Source organism: Neoarthrinium moseri (assembly GCF_022829205.1).
Source record: "Neoarthrinium moseri strain CBS 164.80 chromosome Unknown scaffold35_Wmoseri_CBS_16480, whole genome shotgun sequence".
NCBI classification, from domain to species: Eukaryota; Fungi; Ascomycota; class Sordariomycetes; order Amphisphaeriales; family Apiosporaceae; genus Neoarthrinium; species Neoarthrinium moseri.
The window spans coordinates 112173-137082 of NW_026055149.1; the positions used below are offsets into that span (position 1 = coordinate 112173).

Sequence of the window (24910 nt, forward strand, 5' to 3'; positions counted from 1 at the left end):
ACAAGGGCAAGGTTTCATTCAGGGTAAGGTGAACCACGTCAGAACACGAGGCAATACATGGGAAATATCACTGTCACCATTTTGGCCACCCTGGAGGAAGATATACAAGCCATGGCGTCTGCCTTTGCTTTGCAGGCTTAATGACAAGAAGTGTCTGAAAGCTTCAGCTTAGCACGATGTCTGGTTTCCCAGTCACGAATGGAGTGACCACGTTCAGTGCGCCGCCCGAGGGCTACGTGGTTGATTTCGACAATCCGCAACAACAAAAGGTGCTGGAGCACTATTTGTTGTTCGGCATTGGGGGCAGTCTTGCTTTCATAGCGCTTTTGCAAAGATTTTACACCAAAATCTACCTTTCGAAAGGTTTACACATTGACGATGGTGAGTATATGTTCTATACTATCCGGAATTCTCAGAGTAGCTAGTAGGCTGACGCTTTTCTGATGGGCCAGGTTTCATGCTCCTGGGTTGGGTAAGTTCTCTGAATGGCCCGCCGCACGATGCCATCAATGTTATCGGCGCCAGTAGACTGACTTTGGCAAGATCGCATCGGTGATCACACAAGCCATGCTCGTCCGTAAGCTATGACCTACATCTATGATTGGAAAAAGATCGTCGGCTCAGAGACTTTTAGAATCGATTGTAGAGAAGGGCTTCTGTACCCATTCCTGGGAGATGCCTCTGGAGAGATTTGCGCGGTACTCGGTGGTAAGTCAACACACCACCGGGTCTTGCTGCGACTGACGTCCGATATATTTGAAGACCACGTATGTTACGGCACCTGTCTTCATGCTCTGCAATGGCTTCACCAAGCTGTCACTGTTGACCTTCTATCTTCAACTGTCTCCGCAGCTATACTTCCGCGTAGCCGTCTGGATAAGCATTGGGATAGTGGCCACATACACAGCAGTCATTACGCTGCTTATGATATTCCATTGCAATCCAGTCAAAAAAGCCTTCGACTTCACAGTCACCGAAGGCACGTGCATGGATGCTGGTATACTGTACATCGCGACTGCTGTGTCCAACATCATTACCGATGTCATATTGTTTGCCCTTCCTATACGCACAGTCCTGGGGCTCCGTATGGGTCTAGAACAGAAGCTTGGAGCCATTTTCATCTTCGCTATAGGTTCTGTGACAATTGCAACATCTATCGTTCGCCTTGCACTGCTGCCTCCTGTGCTTAGAAGCACTGACCCTTCTTGGGACGCGGCACCAGCCAACCTCTGGACGTGAGTTACCCAGTTCTTGCCCCTGAACACAGAATCAAACAGTCACTCATTAATATATTGACCAATCACAGGTTTGTTGAAGCGAATATCTTTATTATATGCGGCTCGATCCCTACCCTTCGCAAGTTTTTCAAACACTTCGCACCGAGATTAATGGGGTCATCCAATGCAACATCAAAACCATCCTATATTGCAGAACAATATGCCTCCAGACACACTCGAACAAGGAAGCAAGGAAATCATTACGAGCCATTTCCGGATGATACCGAGATGATGGCATACTCTCCCCAACGCGATGCAACGGGCAACAAGGCAACAGGGACATCAACCGTGGTCGATATTAATCCGAGGAGGGCAGCAGACAATACCAGCCAGGAAGCTATTCTACAGACCAAATCGTACACCGTCCAATATGAATAAAGTAGTACACGGAAAGGCTGGCTGTGATCTTGTTTGAGGAAGTTGTCGCCCAAGAAGATATCCCTTTGCTATGGTAGGGCAAGACGTTGAGTTAGTGTTACAACAATGAAACAATGTATCGGAAATTCTAGTCTTCGGACATTGAACATAGTCTCAAACGCTCTTGCTTCATACTCTAACGGCAGCTATGAGTCTAGTCGCTGCTCTAATTACTGCGGTCTGGCATCTGCTGGGAATTCCTGACTATGGCAAGGTACTACCACGGCTTGACTTTTCTTTTCAGGTCTTAACGGCTCTCTTGATCCATCGTTGACTTGTATTGTATTCAATACGATTCCCAGAGTGGATAAATTCAAATATCAGCCCCCGCGTCGACTTGTCTAACAACTTGACACTGTACTGAACAGCTCGCAAGACACAATTGCTTCCCAAAAAAAAAAAAAACATTTCTAGCATCCCGCGTGGCAGGGGCATGTTTCATCTTGTGTGTTCCGTGTCGAGACCCCTGCACGAGATGCCTAGGGGCTTCACGCAAGCACTTGGCGACAATACGAATTATTGGAGCCGAAAACTTTAAAGTCCGCGATGGATTGTTCTGGCCCTTTGGGCCTTGTCCCCCGCCCAAAGCGAAGCAAGTACTCAGATTACAGTATCTCACAGGAATGGATTTTCAAATTTTAGACTGCTATGTTCAATCCAGGGTGATATGAAATCAAGATCAGGTCTGTCTGGTCAATTTGGTTCCATGTGGCCTCATCACAATTGGCTAGGGCATCATGTGATAGCTCTCAATCAAGGTATGTCACATCTCCTTCCCGCATTTGAGGTATTGATAGAATGATTGGTCTATACAGCTTTGGCGTGATCCTCCTTCAGTACCAAAGCCGCTTGAACGTCGTCATATACTGGGTTGCTACCTCAAATTGCTGACATAACCCGAAGCATCGACTGTGTGCGTACTTTCAATTAGCAGACTGGGTACATATTTCTATGAGAAACTCGCCTCACGATGTATGCAAACCACTGGCAAGTGCATAAAATATTTAATACATAAACAAGGCAGGGAGCAATGCGAAGCGGAATTGTGTACAACTTTCACAACTAGCAACTATTCTATGATTGAAGTCAACTTTACCCAGTTTCGTTATTTATGTACATCATAGCGCCATATTGATAGCTGCCTCTTAACTCCAAGGCCTGGCAGTATGACTACAATATTTCACTAACGCTATAAAGAATTTGCACGTATGCGGAGCGCAGTAACTCTTGTTTCAGTTGTCCATGGATAGAGCACTAGCTAAGTATCTATACTGCATTGCATTGACTTGCACTAAGTACAGGACCATCTCATCAGAATCGTGTCCCCACGGATAGCGCAGAAAGCTGACGGCGATGCCATAGGGTTGCTGCCAAGTATTCGTACCTGGCTTTCCCATATCTGGGTGTGGGGTCGGCACCAGCCAACTCCGCAGAGTCGGCTCCTGAGTCCTCCAACCAGCGAAGAGGATCTTCTGGTCTCGGCTCCAGATCTCGCGAGAATTCCGCACCCCACCACACATTCCCGTACTAGGCCAATGTCTCAATCCCAATGAGCAAGGTAGATTTAAGTCGCGGAAAAATCGTGACAGTAAATTGTCAAAAACGGAAAAGCGAGATAGATTGAGCGACGATGCTGGAAAAATAGTCTTCTGAGGTCATGGGACGCTCTGACGACATAGATGCATTGAAGTGATTGTATATAACCCGTCAAGGCCGTCTTTAGTCATTCAAATAACCCACATAATCTCCATGGGATTATCCAAGAGGCTATTAGCAGGCCTCCGTCTATGGACATGAAATACCTCTTCTATCCACTTTGGGCCTTCGTGGTGGCAGCCTCTCCTGCACCATGTCACACCAGAAGCGAGAAGCCGCCAGCGTTCATCCTTGCCGGGGACTCAACCACGGCAGTCCAGGCAGCTAATGGAGGCGGATGGGGCAATGGGTTCCTATCATTCCTGAGAGACGGTGCATGGGGTGTCAACAAAGGGCACAATGGAGCTACGACAGTGAGCTTCGTCAAAGGCGGTGACTGGGCAACTGTCAAAGGATACGTGGACTCGAAGAAAGCAGAGGGCTATGAGGTCTATGTGACAATACAGTTTGGGCACAACGACCAGAAACCTGCTGCGAATATCTCCTTGGAACAGTACAAGACAAACCTCGAGAACTTGGCGTTGGACATCAAGTCCCGTGGCGGAACGCCTTTGCTGGTGACGCCCCTCACACGCCGTTCTTTCACCTCCGAGCATAACGCTAGCGACTCCCTGCACAACGAGCGCCTCTACACTATTGCTGCTGCCGATGCTACCGCGACCACGTATTTGGATCTCAACAAGTACTCTCTGGAGTACGTGAATGCGATTGGCAATACTTCAGCCCAGAATTATGACCTTAACGGGTATGGGGCTGACATGACACATCTTAACAGCTACGGCAGCGTGGTTTTTGGGCGCCTGGTAGCTGATCTTTTGCTGCAGAAAGAGAAGGGCCTGGAGAAATACTTCACTCCAAACGAGACTTTGAGCTATGATCTGCAGCATGGAATAGCAGCATAATTACAAATCATCTACTGTCAAAATATGTGGAAAACACCATATCAACCACTGTATTTTTCGTTCACTCTGAAGTTGGCTCTCAACATGTTTACTTTGCAAATGTGCAGTAGTTGAGTACGCAGCAGGGTTGGCAGTGAAGAGTTTTATGGGGCATCCATTGTCTACAGTATGCTGCTAGCTGTTGACCAGGCAATGGCCTCTTTAGAGCGGATTAACTTTGTCTTTGAGCTATTGACTTGATGATTTGTCAAACAAAGGAGGCAGGACGACTTATAGACGCATTGATCCTATATGTTCTGCTACCCAGTGCTTTTCCAGCCTCGATGAGGCTGATCAACAAACTCACACATCGCTAAACACCATGGCAATTGACACGAGAGATCTCAAGCGTCTTAAGCACCGAGCGGACCATTACCAATCACGCCGCAGTGGCCACGATGCCGACAGAATAACGCAGGAATGGAACATGAACCCTCGGTACTTGACTCTGCTGGTGCGAAACGACTCCAAATCGAGCCTCGGCGAGGAATCGAAGGCAGTGCGGCGTTTCCAGGAGCAATTCGTTCAAGACTTCGCGCAGGACATTGAGACGCTGAAGCTTACCGAAACGCTGAAGGATTACATGGAACGGCTAGATCAGATCTTTTTCTTTGGCCTATTGACGCGCTGTGTTGCGAAACCCGACAAAATGTGCAAGGCCAAAAAGCTGGTAGGCCTCAGAGTAAGACGCACGCCGAACCGGACGAAGTCGGCTGAGTGGCACCCAGATCGTGGTGAGATCTGGTTATGGTCCATGACTTACCGACCACCTGGACACCCAGAGGATGAAGAAGGGCTGAAGGATCCGGTTTCGAGAAACCTAGACGATCTACTCATTGAATTGGTTGAGGTGATGCAGGTGGCCTGGTTCGATATCTTCTCTAAGCATGATACGACAGAGTATCAGGAGGAGATAGAAGGTCTATCGGGGGATGGGTGGAGAATCCACCACCTCAATAGCCTCGTAATGAGTAGGATTGTCAAGTGGTTACCCAGCCCCCAGGACAGCTTGTTCTACGAGGAGTATCAGCATGCAATCTATTCCAGAAACGCTGCCGTCGATGAGCTCAATGCGTTATCGCCATAGTGTACGCCCTGTACTCGATGCAGTTGGAGCCACCTCCAGGGCGGCTTATACAGGGTCTCCAATTATTTCTTCTAAATTATTCAAGTATCTCTTGATTTTTTGGCCTGCTGTCTAAGCAGATTCGTGAGAGCTGAATCATTTTCTCCCTTAAAAAGAAAACAGGGCATTGTTCTTCCGCCCAAACGGATAGACCACCAACGCCGAGATGAATAATCCCACCGCAAGCCCGACGGCAACCTGTATCATTTGGGCACCAACGCTAAAAGAATGGTATATCGTTTGCTCGTAGATGTCTTGTGCGTCAGTTGATCCATTGTTGAAAAGCGGAGTAGAAATGCCTAGCAGGAGGCCGCCCTGAGCAGATAACCCTGACGGAACCAAGACCATAATGCCTGCAACGACGGCAGCAAAAGCGAACGCATGTTGTGAGCGTGCCCAAAGGTGGCCTAGGACGCCGAGAACGAAGGCTGAAGCTGTATTGGCCACTTGCGCTGTGGCATACTGCGACACGAAATAGTTGACTGTGTATGCAGCAGACCCGAGGATTACTTGGATTGGAATCTGTCGAGGCCGTGAACGTATGAGTACAGCCTGTAGCACCAAGTAACTTGGCACAAGAAGAATCTTCCATCGAGGATCGACAGATCGTGGGCATGTGCTAGATGTGACAGCATCAGGGTCAATGACTGCCCATAGTTGCGCCCCGACATTGATTCCGTAGCCTAGCAAAAGCGAATACATGACTGCGTAGAACAGCCGTGTAGATCCTGCCGTGATGGACTTGCTCTGTAGCTCCAGTGTACCACACAGTACAATGTAACCGGGCAGAATCGTAGTGATGGAAGACTCGGAGATGGCACCAAAGCAGAAGTATTTCTGTGACGGACCCCCGATAGAACTGAATGCCCGAGCGGCGAAAGCTGTAATAAGTGAGGATGTCACTTCCAGAACGTTGTTGTAGAGTGGGTTTCGGGAAGCAACAATGACCTGCAGAAACCCAACAATGCAGCCAAGGAAGAAAGAAATGGCCATATCGCTCCACCAGCCATTGTATGCCCAGATGGCAGCAAATGCGGAAGCAAACCCATAGAACGGGACGATGTGCCAGGGGCGGTAATAGGACGGGCTTTCTATCAACGCGACGAGGCTCTGTGTTGCCTCCTCGACTGTAATCGCACCATGCACGACGTCCTTGTAGATGCGGAATGCGGTCTCACATGCACCAATATCAAGCCCTTGAGCTTTGACCAGCGTCGTGTAAGCACTTCGAGTCATGGGATCAGCAGGATCGACCGGGTTGATGAAGGAAATTTCGGTACAGCCGACCGTGTAGTTGACGCGACCCTCCATGTCGAGGGCTCTAAGAAGGGCAAGTGTATATTCCTCAATGCGGTGTGACGGGGCACCGTAAGCCATGAATGCATATACCTATATCATTGTTAGGCTGTGATTTAATCGGAGCGCAATGAAGGAAGGCAACATACAAGCAGCAAGACAACATTCCGCCTATGTGCCAACTCTGCTTTGGCCTGGATATACTTGGCACGCTTGGAGTCATTGCCATTACCAAACTTTTCTTTGAGTTTCCGCAGAGCACGAGTGACTTCATGCGGATCAACGCCAGCGTGGCTTTTCCTGAATGGTGTTGCGGGTGTAGATGATCCCGGGCTTGAGTCCCTCGACATCGACATCCAAGGTTGAGTGGGTGTCGGGATTGCTGTGCTGGTGTCTGTATGCTGTCCAAGGCCAGGGCGTGCCAACATCATCGACGGCGCGACAAGACTAGAAACCCGCCCGTGCGACTTCATTTTGCGGAATATCTGCGGGTCGATCCCGGCATCGCCTATGATATCCGCAACATCTTGGTGCTTATGAGGAGCACCAAAATCCTCCTGCCAACTCTCGCACCAATCCCGGAATGACTGCCAGACCCCTCGATGAGATGCTGGCTCGCGGTCCTTCTCCCCTGCATAGCGAGAGGAATGGGACTCTGTCGGGATCGGACGTGCAGAGTAAGCTTGGGCGAGCTGCCCTCCATCCTCGGGGAAATGGGCCCTGGGGCCAGGCGTACTGCTTTGCGTGTTGTCCCGGGACGGCGAAGGTGCACGTGAAGCCTGATACAACGGCCTCCGTTCGTGGTGCTCGCTGTCTGGCGTGTCGACCTGGGTCTCTTCGCTGCTGATCTGGGTAGAGCCCCCCATACTTAGGCCGGCTACTGGGGGTGGCTGGTGGTAGAAATGTTCGGCGCTGTCTACACCCGAGATCTCGGGCGCACCCGGCATAGCACCTTCAGCCATATTGACGCCAGGCCGTCGGCTCCGGTGTTCGACTTCAACAGCAAAAGGTTGATAACATAGATAAAAAGACGGAAGAGAAAGTACGACGTGAAGACAGTACCGAGAGTCGTAGTACAGAGAATATGTTATTGGCCTTCTAGTCCATGAACTGGAATAGTCGGCATGACGTGGCGCACGATGGCTGGATCAGTGTATTCATTCCCCTAGGGACTAAAGTATCGCCGCCATGTTCAATAGAGGGATTAAGTGGCTCCTGATGCAAACAGGCGAGTGGGATGAGAAGGAAGAGAATTCTCTTGGCACGAGTTGCTATTAGGCAGAGCGTCGCGTCGCGACCACTGTGCCATACCAACTCACTTATGCAGTCTTGACTCGGCCATTGGGACTCTGGGATCCTCCTCGGTACGCGCAACGCTGCAGGCCGTTCGTCATAGTGGGTACGGGGTGGGTCGTTGCCCATGTACGCTCCCGGCACACCCGATGCCAAAGGATTTGGACTGAGGGAAGAGGCCGCTGAGATGAACTCCTGAAAATCCGCCGATTGCCGAGCGATCGAATCCATACCTACTAATATTACCGTATATTGCTGCCAAGAGAGAGTAGATATTTGTGAGCTGTCTATTTTTAAAACCGTTTACCAAGGCCTTGCCGCCTGCAGTAGCGTGTTCTTAACGTTTGCGCTCCCATGCCCAATTGTCTTGGCAGGGGCAGCACACCCCGTTGGGCTACCGACTAGCCATGGAGCTGGCTATGTCTCTTGGGGGCGTCAAGAACGAACACATGATGCATATATACGGGATACATACGAGATGTTCTTTGACGTGACGTTGAATTCTACAGGTGGTACAGATGAAACATCTCCTCTATGCATAGTCAAGTGACGGGCACGCCAGCTCGCCTCCCGAGTGCTAGCACATGTAATCTGGGTTGTGTTCTCGTCCCGCCAGGTTAGCCGCGTAGTCTTGAGCATATGTTCTCAGATATCAGGCCGGAAAGACGTATGGAAGTTGTATCAATTGCAGGTGTTTGGCTCTTGTATAACTGACCGTCCACTTCTAGACCACAATCTCCCGGTAACCATACCATTTGCGCCACAGAGACCCCGCCAGAAGATATCTCCCAAGGCTTATTTCCACCTTGGGCCACTTCGCTACTGATGTCGCGACCGTCCTTGTCCAGCCAGTATTCCGTATTATCCACAGAGCAGAAACCCAACGCAAGTTAATAGAAGTCGATGCTTTGCGCTTCGCCAATGAAAAACACTAGCATGTTCTAATGCGTGGCCTTGTCAATCCCCCTGCGGACAAGTAGCGTGCCGATACCGTGCCCCTGATAATCCGGATGGGTGGTTAGCTCGTTGAGCTCCAAACATGGTGTAATGACAGCCAAGGAAGCTGGACCGCATGTCCGCGCCTTCTTCATCGCTGCGAATCGCTCCTTGTACGGCTCGAGTCCTTTTGCGGTGCATGTTGGCCGCAAATCTCGGGCAGAATCGCTGAGCTCGGCGGCGTTGAATTCTCTTACTGGGCCCGGTCATGTTTTGCCAGCGGATTTAAGGCCAGGCTCCCTGTTCGTCCATGTGGATTATCCGAGCACTTTCTCGCGAATGTCAATCGGAAGAGCAGCCAATCTGATGAGGGTAGAGGCATCTTGCAGGGCTGGTGGAAGCCATCCTATATGCAGCTGGCGTAGAACTGGCATGACATGGCTATTCAAAATGTAGACATATACAGTAGGGATGCTAATTTTCGACCCGCATCCCTTTTCTCGGTAGCTTACGAGGCAAAAGCTTATCAGACGAAGCATGTATATAAACTCAGATAATCTCTATAGTTGTCTCCCTCATGGTGAAACAGCGCACTAGCAATCGCCACAGCGCATCACTGACATTTTGGATCAAGGGCTCAGGAGTATGATCACTGTCGCTGTCGACGTCAACTACCCCATTCATCCTGTTCTCAAACCTTCCAAGTTCTCCTGAGTGGAATTTCCTCATCCAGAGGCCTTCCAACTCCTCACCAACTGGTGGAAGGGTTTCCGTAAGCAATTTGATATATGGCACGTAAGCATCTCTGTCAAACTCCACCTCGTCGTTACGCATTGCGGTTTCCAGGTCCTCCTCAACTAGGTGTGCCTCGATTGCGTTCACGAGAATATCCAACTGTTCTATATTGTTGGTTACCATGGTGAATACCTGTGCAGCAGCTGTAATGGAAAGGCATGAAAACTGCGATACCCAATTGATGTCGTAATTATAAAAACCGTGAAGCGAGTGCTGTCCCTGTTTCACTTCGTGCATTTCGAGACCCATGCCTTGCGTCACGAAGTAGCCGAAGGGAAGAAGTGCGCCATTCCACAAACAGCGCTGATCTTGCCGCTCACAGAAGCTGTCGTAAAGCTGCAAAACCACCTCTGTGATTTTTCTCTTCCGAGGAAAGCAGAGATAGTGCGTCCCGAGCGTGGCTAAGCTTGGCTCCCATGCGCGCCACGGGGCACGGAGGCCTTGTATATGAATAATCTTCAAGCTGATGCTGTTATTGATCTCATTGTACATCACAGTCTCCCAACCGGCATTGGGGATTTCCGTTTCTTGAAGCCTGTCCCTTGGTCGGTCTTTGCTCCAATTCCAATCCGGAACCCACGTAGGCAATGCCACTGTCTCGCCTTGTCTGTCAGCTCCAGCATGCACTAGAACGCGTGGCCACCCTACTGCTTCTGCAAGGTGCAGGGCAACTTGGATATAAATCTGTCGAACCGTCAGATTGTAGTTTGCCTCAAGATCTCCTATCCGACCCGATGGTAGTAGTCCCAGAAGCGCGAATACCTTGTCACGAGGGTCCGTGGCGCTGCATGACTGCGCAAGTACAAGAAGATCTAACAGCTGGCCTGGGCTGGAATAGATCTTGTAGTCGAAGAAAAAGACTGGGGGAAGTATTGGGCTTCGCCGCAGATGGCTTGTCTCTTTGCGAACCACCTCCCACGGAACAGAGTCTTCTCCGCAAACCAGCACAGCCTTCCGGGCCAAAGCAACTTCTTGGAGGATCCAAAGTCGTGTGAAGTACCTCCGTGAAACAATGTCGTACCAAACCCCGTGTGAAGCTGGCTGACCACGAAGGAGGGCTTGTGTAATAGCTCGGCTCTCTGGGGTTGCTTCGCCAATATAGCTCAGAACGTTCTTGGCCCTGGAGTAGATCCGCGGCATAAGCCCAACCTGGTGGCCACGCTCGTCGACGTTCTCCTGGTCGATACAAACTGCGTCAATCCACACTCGACGTGTAGAGAACTGCATGCGGACTCGTTTCAGGGCCATCTCACAGTTGCGCGTCACTTGGAACGGAGTACCCGAAACGAGAATTGTCTGTGACGCGCTGGCATTCCCGGACTCGTCGGCCCAAGTGTAGGATATGGCATCGTACTCGGGGTGCGAGGACAGGCTCTCGGTTGTGATTTCACATTCTACAGGTTCTTGGAAGCGCCCGGGTAGTATGCACAGGATTCTGATCTCGGAGAGCTGCTTGATCGGTGGCCGCACAGGATCCAACGCGGGGCCAAATGACCCACAACTCAGGCAACTGGTGCCGTCGCCAAACGACGCGAGGTCGAGCCGCGTGCAGGACTTGTCATGCCACTCCATGGTACTGAAAGTCGCAATAGAGCGACTCGCTTGGAAGGTTGATGAATACTTTCTTCACCCGCTGGCTTTCAAGTCAATGCAGCCATACGTGGCATGGAGCCAATGATACACCCCGCTTGTGGGGTAAAGTAGCCTTGGCGAGGATAGGTGATAGGTAGCCTCAGGGCTATCAGAACTATACAAAAGCCTCCTCCAATATATTGATGCAAATCCTATACTTGGTTTCGAGGGCTACACAGCCTGTAACACATGGAGACTTCCAAAACTCGGCCAGGAGTGCACCTTGCAGCCCGGCATGATTATGTGCCTGTTTCTTTTGTGTTTTGCTTGGGATTACATAGTATATTCGGGCATACTTCTAAACTCTAATCTCTTATTGGGTCCTCCTTTTCATGCACATGTAAATTTGATCTCGAGTTAGGCAGCTAGTTGTACCCAGGAGTCGAGCACGGCCAGGAGTGTTGATGCGGCGGCGAAAGCTAGTCACAACTTGGATCCCACGAGTTGCTGCAGACGACTATAATAGGTCTCCCAGGAAACCGCCAGATGAACACGCGCGATAATATCACCCGTCATTACCTCTATATGTAGTGTCTATGATTTTGTGCGTCGAACCCGGCTGTTACGAAGTAGAGAGCCCGTATTCAGCGAAGCAACTTTCTATCCATCTTCCGGCTACTCTGGCTCCGTATCATTGGGTATCGAATTGGATAATAAGTGAATACCAATACACTTAACTGTGAATGCGTCAACAGTTTGTTACCTCTTTGTTTCGAAGCCATTGGAGACAAAAACGTCACTTACGACAAGGGATTGCCACAGGGCTGAAAGGGCTGACAGCCTGTCAATGACATTATTTGATACGTGATTGAGTACACGCCATTGTCTTCATGATGCATACAAATTGGCCCCTCGTTCCCTGATGTACCGCACTTTCCACGATGCGAGGTCGTTCATGGTCGTCTTTCCCGTCCGCCTAAACCTACACAAAATTGTTTTCTGAAACCTTCGCTTCGAAACGTGGGGCTCTACTTGCAGCGCGAGTCAGAATGTCTTACGTTCTCGGCCGGGCAATGTTCAGCTGCAGGCACATTGAGGATACCACTGCTCCATCAGTCAAGCATCTGCAAGATCGTTTTCGGTGCGACTTCGCCTTTGCGGATAAACAGCTGTACGTGGGTAAAGTTCCTAGGGTTTGTAGTACTTGCATGCCTATGGCGGCAGCTTTGGCACAAGCAGCTCACCATCCAGTCAAGCCTGTGACCGATTCTCTTGAACCCGAGTTGAACTTGGCAGAGACTTGGAGGCTGAAATGGCACGCTGGTGCGCAAAAAGAAGTGCAAAGAGCTGATGAAAGCCTAGAAGGTGAGTACGCGCTGCTATTGAGCTTGCTCGCGCAGCATTACCCCGACTTGACGGGAATCGACGATGTGGTTATACGGAGGGTCAACAGCGCTCTGAAGATCGAAGGCTACACTGTCGGCCAGCTCAAGGAGCATGATCGCATGAGCGATGAGGAGCGCGACAATGCTATGACGACGGTTGCGCAGCATCTCAATATGTGCCACAAAATGAAGCCAACAAAGAACATTGTGGTGCCTGACGCCACTGGAATCGGTAGAAACTCGCTTGAGATAAAAGGAGCCATGATCAAGGACCTGCGCCACCAAATACGCGCTGTCCCCAAAGCAGTCTACTGTCACTCGGGCCGGACCGTGCCTGACTCAATACGTTTGAAAAAGGGTAGCAAACCTTCTCTTTAGGACAATATACAATTCAGGATATTTTATGCCCTTGTGATTGAACATAGCCGGGAAATGTTTATAACGATTCAGCAAGCATACATTTATTTACAACACAGAAAGCAAAAGTTCGTAGGGATGGGCAAGTGTAAGGTTGCCCGCTATCTTTCTTATGTCCAGGCTATAATGTCTTTGCTACTTCCTAAGTACGGCCTATCATGTGCACATGTGCCTCAAGACCCTACGTAAGGGACGCCACGCGCCAGCTCGACATCCCCCACTGTCCCCTAGGCCTGGGCGTCAGGTGTGACATCCTGCACTGCATGTTTCACGCAACATCCAACAATCTCCAATCACATTGAAGGCGCACATTTTGGGGCCTTCGCCTCCGTGGCGTCAGTAGTATCAGCTTGATTCGCTATCTATTGACAGTATACAATGAAGAAGACGCGTGAGTAGGAGATGTGCCAAGCCTGGCTACCAATTGATCATGCACCAGCCGCCAGGAATCAAAGGTTCAATGATGGTATATGAAAGCGTTGCACCCGACCAACTGGTCACAGACGTACAATTATGAGTCGTCATCTCAAACACCGAGTCTGTTTTTGTATTGCCATACTGTTAAATTCAGTCATAGTTCCGACTGCATGCCGAGTGCTATTAAGCATTGTAATCTTTTAGCTGGTAGGCTTCAACTTCGCATTGTTGCGCAGAGATTCGCCAGCGAGTTCCACGGTAGGGGGCACCGCCCTGCTTCATGTCTCAATTATGTCACATTTTGGTCAATAAAATGACTCAAATTCAACATAACAGCAGCCGACCAATCCGACTACATACAGAAAGACTTGAGTTCCTTGAACAACCGGTCTGGATTGTCCAGCCTCAATTATAATCACGCGGTGACCTTATGTGGCTCCAAGGGATCTAGACAATTGAGAATTAGGATGCGGTATGCACCTGTGTTGCCCATAGGACTACGTTAAGCTTTAAGCATGCATTGGGGTCTGTCCCTTCCACTTGTTCAATGTGAATACCCACAAAAAAGCTGATTCGGGGCGAGCGTGGTTCCACCAGACGCATGTCGCGATTGACCACCAGACCCTTACGGCACAATAGTGGCAACGACGATTATTGATTCAGCCATATGCATAGATCAGTCAAATGACGGATTTTCTGTCCTCCAAGGATCTAGGAGTTCTAAAATTCTAGTCGTAAAAGGGGCAAGTGACGAAATCTCACGGAACTGAAGAAATGTGGCCTAGTACCAGTATTTTGCTTGCTTCTAACGAAATTCTTTCGCCTGTTCCGAGCCGGGAGATGAATATTCTTCGTTAATAAATGATAACTACCCTTCTATATACAGAGCACTGAAGTTGTAGCGTTGCGTAATATTCACGTCAGGGGCTCTGCGGAGCTTTGAATGGATGCTGGACTTTTTCGCCCTTATTCTGATGCATTGGCTGTTTCTCCTTTTGACTTACAATATCTCAGATGACCGACGACGTTGGCACTAAGCGCGAAGGTACCCGGTCTTCAATCCCATTACTCGCATCTCGTGGAGGGTTGATGCGAGGAGCAGGAGCTGGGTGGGGATGCGTGGCTGGTTGGCTGATATGGACGGACTTAAGCGTCCGGATGTGATCTTTCGTGGTTGTCTCTGTCTCGGGGTCCGCAATATCTATGTCACAACTAATTGCGATATCGTCAATTCGATTCCACTATATACATTGTATAAGATGGCCATAAACTGAACTCCCGCACATTATGAGGTCGGTGGTCTGGCCTAGACACCTTTGAAGACTCTAATAGCTTGCCACGATTTCTTGGCTTTTGGGCTTGGTACTTTCAGAGGCAAAAGGGTCTAACTATAAACTAGCTTCTAGATGCAGAGTCCGGTATGTGCCGCTTACGAAAGCTAAACAGTATTGGCCAAACGGGTTAATTCCTGTCTTCCGGGCCGCGCCTTTGACGTAAGGGGTCATTAAGCTAGAACATTTCGAACTGTCTACTTGAGAACGCCTTCTAGCCCTGAAGCTTCTTTGAAGGTCAATCTTAGAGTTGCTTTTTCTCCCACCTGCTGCGCGTCGTCCGTATTAGGATATCCGCGCTCTGGAACCAGCTACTGCATGTCTAGATCAGCCAGCTCGACTTTATATGCACCTGTCAACTCTATCCGACAAACCCCTTTTCTTTCAAACCAATAAAATTTCTCCGAAGGGGCACTGATGTAAATGGAGGGGAGAACCTTGGTTCGGAGTCATTGAAACACAACCAGTAGCACTGCGTTGCAGGAGTATTCGCAGAAAGCGTACAAATGAAATTTGTCGCGCATAGCTACTACACAAGCCTCAAGGATCCCCACGGATGTCTCAAACACGGAGAAATCACCCGCGAAGTGAAGACAATCGCAGCCAGGCGAGTCATATTACTGCTGGAGCAGAGTAAGACAGCCGACGAAAAGGTTGGCGATCACCACGCGAAAATTTTACATCCCAGGGGTAAAGTTGGTCAAGTTAAGATGGGAAGATTTCACGAAACACTAGGGTCGAATATATAAAGGCTTTTCACGTCCAAGAAATTGATTAATATGAATTGCAACACAACAAATCTGGTCACTCGTTTTACCTTTACATTCATTTTTCCTAGCGTTGAATCAGCATCCGTTGATCTAACCCGTAATTCAAGATGCAGTTCGAGGTCCTTTTACTCAGCATCGTCGCAGCTGTGGCCTCTGCGCAGTCCGCTGCGTCGAGCAGGAGCGATGGGGCATCATCCCGATCAGCGTCCGCCGCATCCAGCGTCTCATCGGTCGGTGCTTCTGCGGCATCCAGTATCTCATCACGTTCCGCTTCAGGGGCATCCAGTGCATCATCTGGCTCCGCCTCTGGTGGTTCCAGCGGAGCTAGCTCCCTCTCGGTCCGGACCACATCCACTATCAGCGTCACATCTAGGCTCACGACGAGTGTCACTATTCGGTCTGGTAGCTCCACACAAAGTGTCATGGAGCCTGTGTCCTCAAGTGCACCAACCACTTCGGTCAGCAAGATGGAACCCGTGACCAATTCTACTGGCCCATCAACTGCAGACCGATCAGGATTCACTTTTAGCAGGTAAATGTTCTGCATTCAAGGTGTTAAACATGGTCATGCTAACTTCAGATACTAGTTTCCCCAACACAACCCACACTAACCCACCATTTGTCAACAGCACGATCAGTATTTCGCCGTCTACGATTGCAAACAGCACGAGATCGGGTACCAGCAGGCTCAGCACAGAGCCAACTGTCAGCCCAAGCAGCAGGTCCAGCTTTACCCCGAGTACCGCATCTCCCAGCACCCGCTCCAGTGCCTCCTCTGCCAGTTCGCGCTCGAGCCTAAGCAGCGTCAGCACGTCTTCTCGATCCGGCTCAACTTCCAGCGCCGGGACGACATCCTTCAGTACCCGGACAGTTTCTTCGAGCACGAGGACTAGTTCTTCGACCCGGTCCTCCGCCAGCGCCCCTGGTGCGACAGCCTGCCCGGGTACGCTACAACGATGCTGTGAAGACGGCCTTTTCGGACTATTCGCCTTCTGCAATGCTCGTGAGTAGCCGTTTCTCTACGCCTAGCTTGAAAATTTGTGTTAACCTCTTGTAGCCGCCGGTGGTCCATACACCGTGGCTCAACTTGACGCCATTTGCGCTGCTCAGGACAGACACGCCCGCTGTTGCTTGAGTGACCCTCCTAACAACCCCTTCATGATCAACTTCCTCTGCTTTGCTCCTTGAAACCGTGTCGAATACGTTGGACTGCGCCTCGCAATGTGAATTCGGGTAGATTTATGATTATCATGAGACTAGGATCTAGTGGAGAAATGATGAGAGATTGGACACCGTCTAGGGTCATACAGGGTATTTTTTTCAGTGGTTTGATATTGATATCATATATGTCTTAGTTTCTCTTCCAACGCCACGTGTGGTCACACTTCGGCACCGCCCCTAAAACGTGAAGGGTCTTAAATACAGTCAACCTGGTCCGAAACCAAGGATGATCCTTTACACCATAGCCTTGTACCATTGCCAGCGATGCCTCTATGCAGCCTTTACCAATAGAGCTACCTTAAAACCGACTTCAATTACTTCCGTGACAATCGATCAGAGAAGACCTATGAGGAAGTGGAGACTCTGCGCCGATGGTTTCCAAAACATGCAAAACTATGTATATTCTTCATTCATATTTCTATATTTCCAGTCTATGTTCTAATTTGACCGGACGCCTTTCATGGAGAATCTGATTCTGACTGGCCGCCCTGTTCTTGATGCCTGGAATGGTACTTGGTGTCTAAGCGAAATTGTGCTTCCTCTTCTCTAAGCTGGGCCATGAGCGTCGCATTGGCTCTCCAGACCGGTTTGATCTCAAACAGTCTGTCAACCTTCTCGAGCGGCACGCCGCTGGTTTCAGGAATGAGGAAGAAGGCAAAGAAAAAGGCCAAGAACGACAGCGATGCGAAGAAAAAGTAGACGCCGTAGCCCATGGCTGCGAACATTTGCTCCGTGAACCGAGAGACGAGGAAGTTGAACAGCCAGTTGCTAGCTGTCGTCGCACCGCCAGCCAGGGAGCGGAAGTTGGGGTCGAAGAATTCCTGAGATGAGTATTAGCAACTGTTAAGGTGGACCTAGCTGAATGTATGGAGTGGATACGCACAGAGTTGATGACCCATGGAGTACCATTCCATGTAGGAGTGTAAACAGCCGTCCAGAGGTAGAAAAATACAATGGCAGCGATGCCGCTACCAGTCAAGTGGTCCTGAGGGTTTTTGGTTGGCTCGACCACGCAGACGTATGCACCAATAACCCACATGCAGACTGAGCCAGTAACTGCACCAATAAGCAAGAGCTTCCGTCTTCCGAGCTGGTCGACCAAAAAGAGCAGCCACACGAAGGTCATGATGGCTTTGACGACTCCGAAAATGCCAGTCATCATGTTGACCGTGTTACTCTCAATGCCAATGCTCTATACACATCATACTTTATTAGCGTCTTGGCGGTCATGGTTATGGAATAGACCACAAGTAACTCTAACTCACCGAAAAAATCGTGGGCGAATAATAGTTGATTGCGTTGATGCCTGAGCCATTTTGCCAGAAAAACAGCATGCAACCCAGGAACAACCGCCATTGTAAGTTCGGACGAGCACCAAGCGCCTTGAACGGCTGCCAAAATCCGAATCCGACGGTAGACTTCTGCATCTCATAGATCTTGTCGATGGCTGCAATCTCCTCCGTGATGTACATGTCGGTTGGTTCCAGTTGGCGAATCCAGCACAAGTTCTTAATGGCCTGATCGCGGTGGTTTTTGAGGAAGAGCCAACGGGGCGAATCCCGGATCCACAGGGAACCAATCAGGAGGAGCCCTGATGGGATCAGTTGAACGGCAAAGGGGATAATCCACTGTGTGCGGCTGGGAGCCATATGTTGTTCGATTCCGTACTACGACGTTGCGTCAACAGAGGTTAGAAGAGGCACAAGCGAATAGTAGGTTATGTTGGCAACTCACGTTGATCCAAAAGCCCACAAGGCCACCTATTTGCCAACCCAATTCGTATAACCCGACTAGACGGCCACGAATGGCTGGTGGCGACAACTCCGAAATGTAAATAGGAATTATATTCTATATTGCTTTATTAACATCCGGCGTCGATGATGCTCATTGTGTTTAGTTCGCAACACCAAGACTATAACTCACAGATGCAACACCAGTTCCCAAGCCTGTCAAGACACGGCCAGCATAAAGGATACCCAATCCACGGGAGCTATCGGCACCGCAGTTAAGACCAGCTCCCAGCGAGAAAGTGGCCGCACCAATTGCCAAACAGTGCTTGCGTCCAATGAAGTGGCTCAGACAGTACGTGAAAAGAGCGCCAAAGAAGGCACCGGCGACGAAGAGAGACACGATATTCTCGCTGATCAAGTTGGTTTCCGACTTTGACATCTTGTCAAGGCCAAATTCGCTCTTAAATGAGTCGAGACCCACGGTGGTTCCGATGAAGGCACTCGTGTACCCGATCATGCAGGACCCACACGATGCGATGGCGGCGAGCACATAGATGCGCCAGTTGTAGACCGACGGCGGCGTCGGCCGCTCTTCGACAATGGTGAGGAGACCCATGGCCGTTGACTGCAACAGCGTGAGGGAGTGTGTGTGAGTCGTAGAACAACGGGTGACGGTCGGGGGAGGAATTTTCGAGGATGAAGGGGGACGAGACAAGTGCAGAAAAACGTGACTCCGGGGATCCCTAAGTATCTCCTCTAAGCGGAGCATCCCCATAACCTACATCTTCAATGCCCCGTACCCCAGGGCCAGCAATCTGGGGGCTCGCGACTCGAGGGTTGGAGGTTTCCATCTACAAGAGGATCCGATCGTCAAATCCATACTGGTGACTACTACTGTGTGAGCGCGCACGCCGTCATATCCGTCACTATCATCCGTAACGTTCCCTAGGAGGAGATCCTGGGTCCCACCCAGGAGTGTGATGAATACGGGGCGGAATGGCTAGCCGGGGATGCGTTTTTCCCCGTGGAGACACCCAATCGGCGAGCGAATAAGCTCCATGATATATCTCAGAAAGGCCCTCCTGCTTTCTGCTCCAAACGTTTTGGCCCTCCGTGCAGCGACAAACTCCCATTAGCGAGTGGCTAGATGACGCACCATGCTGCGGACTCGCGTCGCGAGCCCACCGAATCAGACTCGTCGTGCGGCTTGAACCGAAATTTTCAGCCTCCGGGCATCTGCCGGCAGGTGGGTCCTGCGCCCAAGCGGCCGATCGCGGGAGGCGGGCAGCCTGAACCCAACCCGAAAATGATGTGTGTTTATCCGCCAAGCTTCAGAAGGGGCATTTCCACACGCGGCCCGCAGTCTATATAGCGCGAGGTCTCCGGGTGTGCTGAGGGCAATAAGCTCTTCCGATTTGATCTGCTTGCACCAACAGCGCTCATGTCGGGTGGGAGTTCACTCAACGGAAATACGTTCCCCCGATGAACGAGCTGTCTGTCGGGAGAGGGAAAGAATGACAGAAACACGGAGTAACAGGGACCTGATTTTAAATCTCTAACTCTATTAAACTCGTATCGAATTCGTGTGATAGCAGAAACGCTGAAATCAGATAGATGTTGGGAAGCCATATGTCTATGAGGTTGCACTGTGGGCCACCTGCGGTTGTTGGTGTTTGAGTCTTATAATCAACAATTCGACACAACAGACTAGGTTGCACTCATAGCTGTGCATAGGATCTGATGCAAGATTTTAGCCCGAGGTAGTCAGATTGAGGACGGGTACTAGTGTAAATACCTGTTTCTAAATCCGCATGTTTCTCAGCTATCACGATGTTATCGCCTCTGCTTCCTTGTCTGGGGTCAGCCGTCTGCTCATATCAGTGTCTTCAGAGCGTCAAAGCCATTATAGCGACGGTTAGATACTGATATGATTGAATCTGTTTCGTTGCAAGTAAAATAGCCCTAGGCAGTGCCGCTCGGAGTTCTCAGGGTTGTCACGGGCACCCGCATGTGCCAACCCAGAATACCGCCACTTCGCACACCTTGCTTACAGCAGCCGCTTTTCAAACATGCTACTAGAAGAACCATGATATTTTGAAATGTGAATCTAAATATAGAGAAATAATTGATTGCTTGGAAAGGCTGTTTCGGTGCTTCCTAGTCATGTTGCAATGTAAAGTATTTAGTCGATTGTGACGAATTAGGCAACGCAAACAGATGAACCTGCAGGATTTCCTTTCATGTCTCGGACACGGGACATCGCAGGCTGCTAAAGAACCGGAGGGCAAACGCCTAGGTCTTTGATAGGGAAGTAAAATAGGTTATTGCTCCACGGCCTCCTTCTAATCTTCTAGACGATCGCTCAACTCAACGCTCTCAGCAAAGTTGTAACAGACTCACATCTTAGTCCCGTTGGTGACGGCTCTCGCAATAGCAGGAGTCATGGCCAATCGCGACAATACTGAGGACTACTATGCAACCTTGGAGGTGCCTCCGGATGCCTCCGAAGCCACAATCAGGGCGAACTACAGGCGCCTGGCCTTGCTCAAGCACCCGGACAAGAATCCAAGCAATCCCAATGCGACGGTTGATTTCCAGAGAGTGAGTTGCACCGCCACTGTTCAGCTGAGTTATTCTAATCAACCACTTGCATAGATCAATGCAGCGTATGAATGTCTTAAAGATCCTCATAAGCGCTACGCTTACGATCATTGTCGAAAAGAGGCCCAGTCAGAATTCAATCGCCGCGCACGAGAAGGAGAGAATGAAATCAACCTGATCAAAAAGAAGATAGCCTTTCTGAAGAAGGTCTTGTACGCCCTCTCTGTTAACATTGAGGCGATGAAGAAGGATCGCCGTGAGAAACGGGCGAGACTTGGTGCGATCATGATAGAGTTGGGCATCGCTACTCCATTCGACACCCCGGCTATACCAGCCGCCAGAGACCCCGGAGCCGGGGCCAATGATAACGAAGCCCTGGTCAAAGAAATGGGAAGACTGGTCTACAGTCTCTCGCAACTCGATGAGCATCTGCTCGTATTCGAACTCGAGCACATTGACACAGAGTTGCGTCTCGTCCTTCTCACTCAAGAGTTCCAACGCCAACAGTGGCCCACCAGAGCATCGCCACAAACAGCCCGCCAAGCCGAGGCCGAGGCAATGCAAGAGGATCAGCGACGACGCACGGCCGAGCAGAAATAAAAGGATCTACAGCAGAAGCGACAGGCTAGAGAGAGTCAGCAGGAAGCCAATCAGCGCAAAAAAGAGGCTAGACGTAGAGAAAGGGAAGAGAAGGAGGCGGCGAAGGCAAAGGCCGAACGTTGCAAGCATACTCCGATATGGCATTCGCTCAAGGGCAACCACACCTGCCAGTACTGCTACAAAGCTGCACGCAAACATGCCTGGCGGTGTCCGATCTGTTTGCAAATCGCGTGCAAGGAATGCAGAAACAAGCTGAAAAATCAAAAGTAATCGTTTCAAAAGCACGTAGGCGCTTGGTAGATCATGTGATTACACAGGGCTAGGGCGACCTAGGAACTCTGTTGTATTAGGGGAGGTGGCTGTCATAGTCAGGAACAATCAGTGTCCTTCCTGGGTCTTGCTAACACGACCCATATTGGGACATTATTTGAGGCCATACATGGTTTGGCAGCTAGGTCGCTGGATATAACCAAGGTAGTTTATTACCGTCAGCTTTGATGCGCGATAAACTCATTTGAAAGTCATCTCTCTAGTAAGCTTGTTTCAGATATCTCACGACGACCGAATATAGCAGACCTAAGCTTTGTAAACGTCTAGCCTTAACACTATGTTTTGATGCTTACTTGAATCAATTGTTTGCACTGTATTATTAGCAGCGGAGGCAAAAGTCTTGGCTGTCTATTTTGGGCTTGCTGACGACCTCAGATTGCGGGTGAGCCGGAAAGTACATGGTAACATCCAGACTCACTTTTGATTGGAGACAGCGAATGAATCTACATAGAGGCAACATATGCACAGCATGTGCCTACGAATTCTCACGCGATGGATGGTTTATGCAACTGTCTCGATGCCTCTATTGAGAACATCCGGGAGCTTGGCAAGGTCTGCGGACGACACGTCATGCGCAGGATGCGACTATCGTAGGGTCATTGGTAGGTAAGATCGCAATAAGATGCTGACGGCGACCCGGGGATTTGGCGCCTAAACAAGGCAGTCAGCTTCCACAGCATATTTGGCGAATTCTGCTGACGAGCAGTGAGGCTTAGCTGAATGTTTGCAAGGCGGAGCGACCCAATCAACAAAGCCGGATTCCATGGTGCCGGCAAACACCACACCCGAGCCGAGAATAACATCATAATGCGACGCCTTGTTGTAAATGATGTGGTACGGTGTCTAAAATAGGATATTGTATAGAATTCGCTGAACGCATCGTGACTTTGGACTTTGGACGGGTATATAAGGACCCAGCATGGCCCAACCTTGAATAGATATCAGAATCAACCATTCCGTCCACACTACAAACAGCAGTCGCAAACAAACCACAATCTCCATATTTCGCTTCTTCAACTTTCGAGTTCTCAACAAACCTCAGAATGCAGTTTGCCACTTTCTTCATTGCTACCCTGGCCACTGTGGCCGCCGCCGCCCCTCTCGACTCTGCACCCGTCGAGGAGCGCGCCGGCGTGAAGGCGACCCTCCAGATCGAAACTGAGCCTGACACTTTCATCGGTAACTTCGAGGTCCCCGTTCCGGGCCAAAACAACTTCAATAGAAAGGCCGTTTCCATTAGAATTGGAACCGTCAGCGGCAGCGTTGCGGCGCGGGTGCAGTGCCAAGGCTTCGACAACAAGGGCAACAAGGCCGGCCAGGCGTTCGGCGGTGACCAGGTGGCTGAGCTGCGCAAGGGTACTGTTCTGGGTAAAGTTGCTTGCAAGAAAATTTGAAGTGCGGTATTCTAGATCTCTTAGGCTTCTCACAAGCAGGACGAAGACGTAGGAAATGCGTGGGTAGGGAGGTCCTAACAGAGTCAGGCTTGGTTTGGCATGGTACCGGCGCCGGAATTTTGGAGCATTTGCATTAAATTTCATTCCCTTCCAAACTCTCTTACAATATAACGGAGATCATCCAAAATGAAGCAGTTGCAATGGAATTTGTCGTCATCGGTGCCACATTTTGTGAGTGCAGACATTGTAGCATCCTCTGGTGCTGTAGCGCAACCGCTTCGAGCAATCTTCGTTTGCCAGCGTGGGTCTCGGCCCGAGCACCTATCTTAAACTAGACTGCCGGAGCTCTGAACAATGAATGGGCAGCCATATCTGGAATAGCGACAAGAATGCAACGGCGGGCGTGATTCTGTAGAGGCACAAGCAGTAGGACCTATTTGGACAGCGAGACTACGGGTCGACGAGGGTTTATTTGACTTCATGTGCTTGGACTCCCATCATCATACATTGTCACATTGACTTTTTTTTGGACAAAGAACTGCAGCGGTGCAAGCGACTCGGAGGTTGACGCGAGGCGAAAAGCAATTCGTCAGCATTGGCTTCACACTCATCACCTTGTCATATGATTTAGTGTTGGTCCGCTTTCGAGGTTAGTCTGACAGTTGGGCCGCCCGCCTGACTTCCGGTTTCTTTGTTTGACTGAAATGCGGGCGCCTTGCCCCGTCTGCCCCGAACCAACAAAAACTGGACCATGCTTGAGACCATCGAGGCACCAACCGAGTAACCGTTGAATCAGTCTCGTGCAAGGTGCTCTTTGTTCCCCTTCATCACGCTACTTGAGTTCTTGCGATTTATTACGACTCTGGTGACCAAATGAAATGTGCGAAAAACTAACGCCTCTGTTATTCACATCACTTGAGCTGTAGTTTTGTGGCGAAACTACATACTCACGGCAGCTGGTATCTCGCTAACACCTATGATTTGACTGATGCCACAATTGTGGTCATTTCATCGGCTGATTTCGACTCTGGATGTTAGTCGTGATGGACATAGCCTCTTTCTTTTCAATTCCCCGTGATTAAGTTCGTAGTAGGACTCCGATGTGCACAATATTTCGTATCTACTACTTCTTTTCATCTTGTCAAAATTCAAACTATCATCAATGAAGGACATGGAACTCTTTGCTCAATTTCATTGCTCGATTTTGCCCCCAAAGAAATGTATTAATGCAAGTACCTTGGAAAGTATCATCGTCAATGCTTCTTACACTCAATCATCATGCATAGTCACATTGACATTTTCAACAAAGAACACGTACAAATATGACCAACTCCACGTACACATGACAATTATGAGATTCCCTAAAGGTACGTTCTGATATCCAGTAACTTGGGTAATGTATAAA

The 24910-nt window shown here is 49.8% G+C and overlaps 9 protein-coding genes across 9 annotated transcripts; 6 read left to right on the forward strand and 3 right to left on the reverse strand.

Moving 5' to 3' along the window:
• Positions 1 to 176: 176 nt before the first annotated feature.
• Positions 177 to 1655, forward strand: JN550_008365 (uncharacterized protein; the record flags this gene model as incomplete). Its single annotated transcript, XM_049320318.1, has 6 exons — positions 177 to 381; positions 453 to 472; positions 529 to 577; positions 635 to 708; positions 763 to 1235; positions 1307 to 1655. 6 exons carry the CDS (start codon positions 177 to 179, stop codon positions 1653 to 1655), a joined length of 1170 nt encoding a protein of 389 aa, XP_049169587.1.
• Positions 1656 to 3487: 1832 nt separating this feature from the next.
• Positions 3488 to 4252, forward strand: JN550_008366 (uncharacterized protein; the record flags this gene model as incomplete). Its single annotated transcript, XM_049320319.1, has 1 exon — positions 3488 to 4252. The coding sequence occupies one exon, from the start codon at positions 3488 to 3490 to the stop codon at positions 4250 to 4252; it is 765 nt and encodes a 254-aa protein (XP_049169588.1).
• Positions 4253 to 4613: 361 nt separating this feature from the next.
• Positions 4614 to 5378, forward strand: JN550_008367 (uncharacterized protein; the record flags this gene model as incomplete). Its single annotated transcript, XM_049320320.1, has 1 exon — positions 4614 to 5378. The coding sequence occupies one exon, from the start codon at positions 4614 to 4616 to the stop codon at positions 5376 to 5378; it is 765 nt and encodes a 254-aa protein (XP_049169589.1).
• Positions 5379 to 5525: 147 nt separating this feature from the next.
• Positions 5526 to 7675, reverse strand: JN550_008368 (uncharacterized protein; the record flags this gene model as incomplete). Its single annotated transcript, XM_049320322.1, has 2 exons — positions 5526 to 6806; positions 6863 to 7675. 2 exons carry the CDS (start codon positions 7673 to 7675, stop codon positions 5526 to 5528), a joined length of 2094 nt encoding a protein of 697 aa, XP_049169590.1.
• Positions 7676 to 9491: 1816 nt separating this feature from the next.
• Positions 9492 to 11309, reverse strand: JN550_008369 (uncharacterized protein; the record flags this gene model as incomplete). Its single annotated transcript, XM_049320323.1, has 1 exon — positions 9492 to 11309. The coding sequence occupies one exon, from the start codon at positions 11307 to 11309 to the stop codon at positions 9492 to 9494; it is 1818 nt and encodes a 605-aa protein (XP_049169591.1).
• A 1049-nt stretch (positions 11310 to 12358) lies between these two features.
• On the forward strand, positions 12359 to 13072 carry JN550_008370 (uncharacterized protein; the record flags this gene model as incomplete). The annotated part of the gene is made up of 1 exon (XM_049320324.1): positions 12359 to 13072. One exon carries the CDS (start codon positions 12359 to 12361, stop codon positions 13070 to 13072), a length of 714 nt encoding a protein of 237 aa, XP_049169592.1.
• A 2621-nt stretch (positions 13073 to 15693) lies between these two features.
• Positions 15694 to 19196, reverse strand: JN550_008371 (uncharacterized protein; the record flags this gene model as incomplete). The annotated part of the gene is made up of 8 exons (XM_049320325.1): positions 15694 to 16151; positions 16246 to 16577; positions 16678 to 16812; positions 17331 to 17671; positions 17734 to 18042; positions 18116 to 18517; positions 18585 to 18698; positions 18774 to 19196. The coding sequence occupies 8 exons, from the start codon at positions 19194 to 19196 to the stop codon at positions 15694 to 15696; spliced, it is 2514 nt and encodes an 837-aa protein (XP_049169593.1).
• Positions 19197 to 21022: 1826 nt separating this feature from the next.
• Positions 21023 to 21781, forward strand: JN550_008372 (uncharacterized protein; the record flags this gene model as incomplete). The annotated part of the gene is made up of 2 exons (XM_049320326.1): positions 21023 to 21181; positions 21236 to 21781. 2 exons carry the CDS (start codon positions 21023 to 21025, stop codon positions 21779 to 21781), a joined length of 705 nt encoding a protein of 234 aa, XP_049169594.1.
• A 1373-nt stretch (positions 21782 to 23154) lies between these two features.
• JN550_008373 (uncharacterized protein) lies at positions 23155 to 23505 on the forward strand (the record flags this gene model as incomplete). Its single annotated transcript, XM_049320327.1, has 1 exon — positions 23155 to 23505. The coding sequence occupies one exon, from the start codon at positions 23155 to 23157 to the stop codon at positions 23503 to 23505; it is 351 nt and encodes a 116-aa protein (XP_049169595.1).
• Positions 23506 to 24910: the final 1405 nt, after the last annotated feature.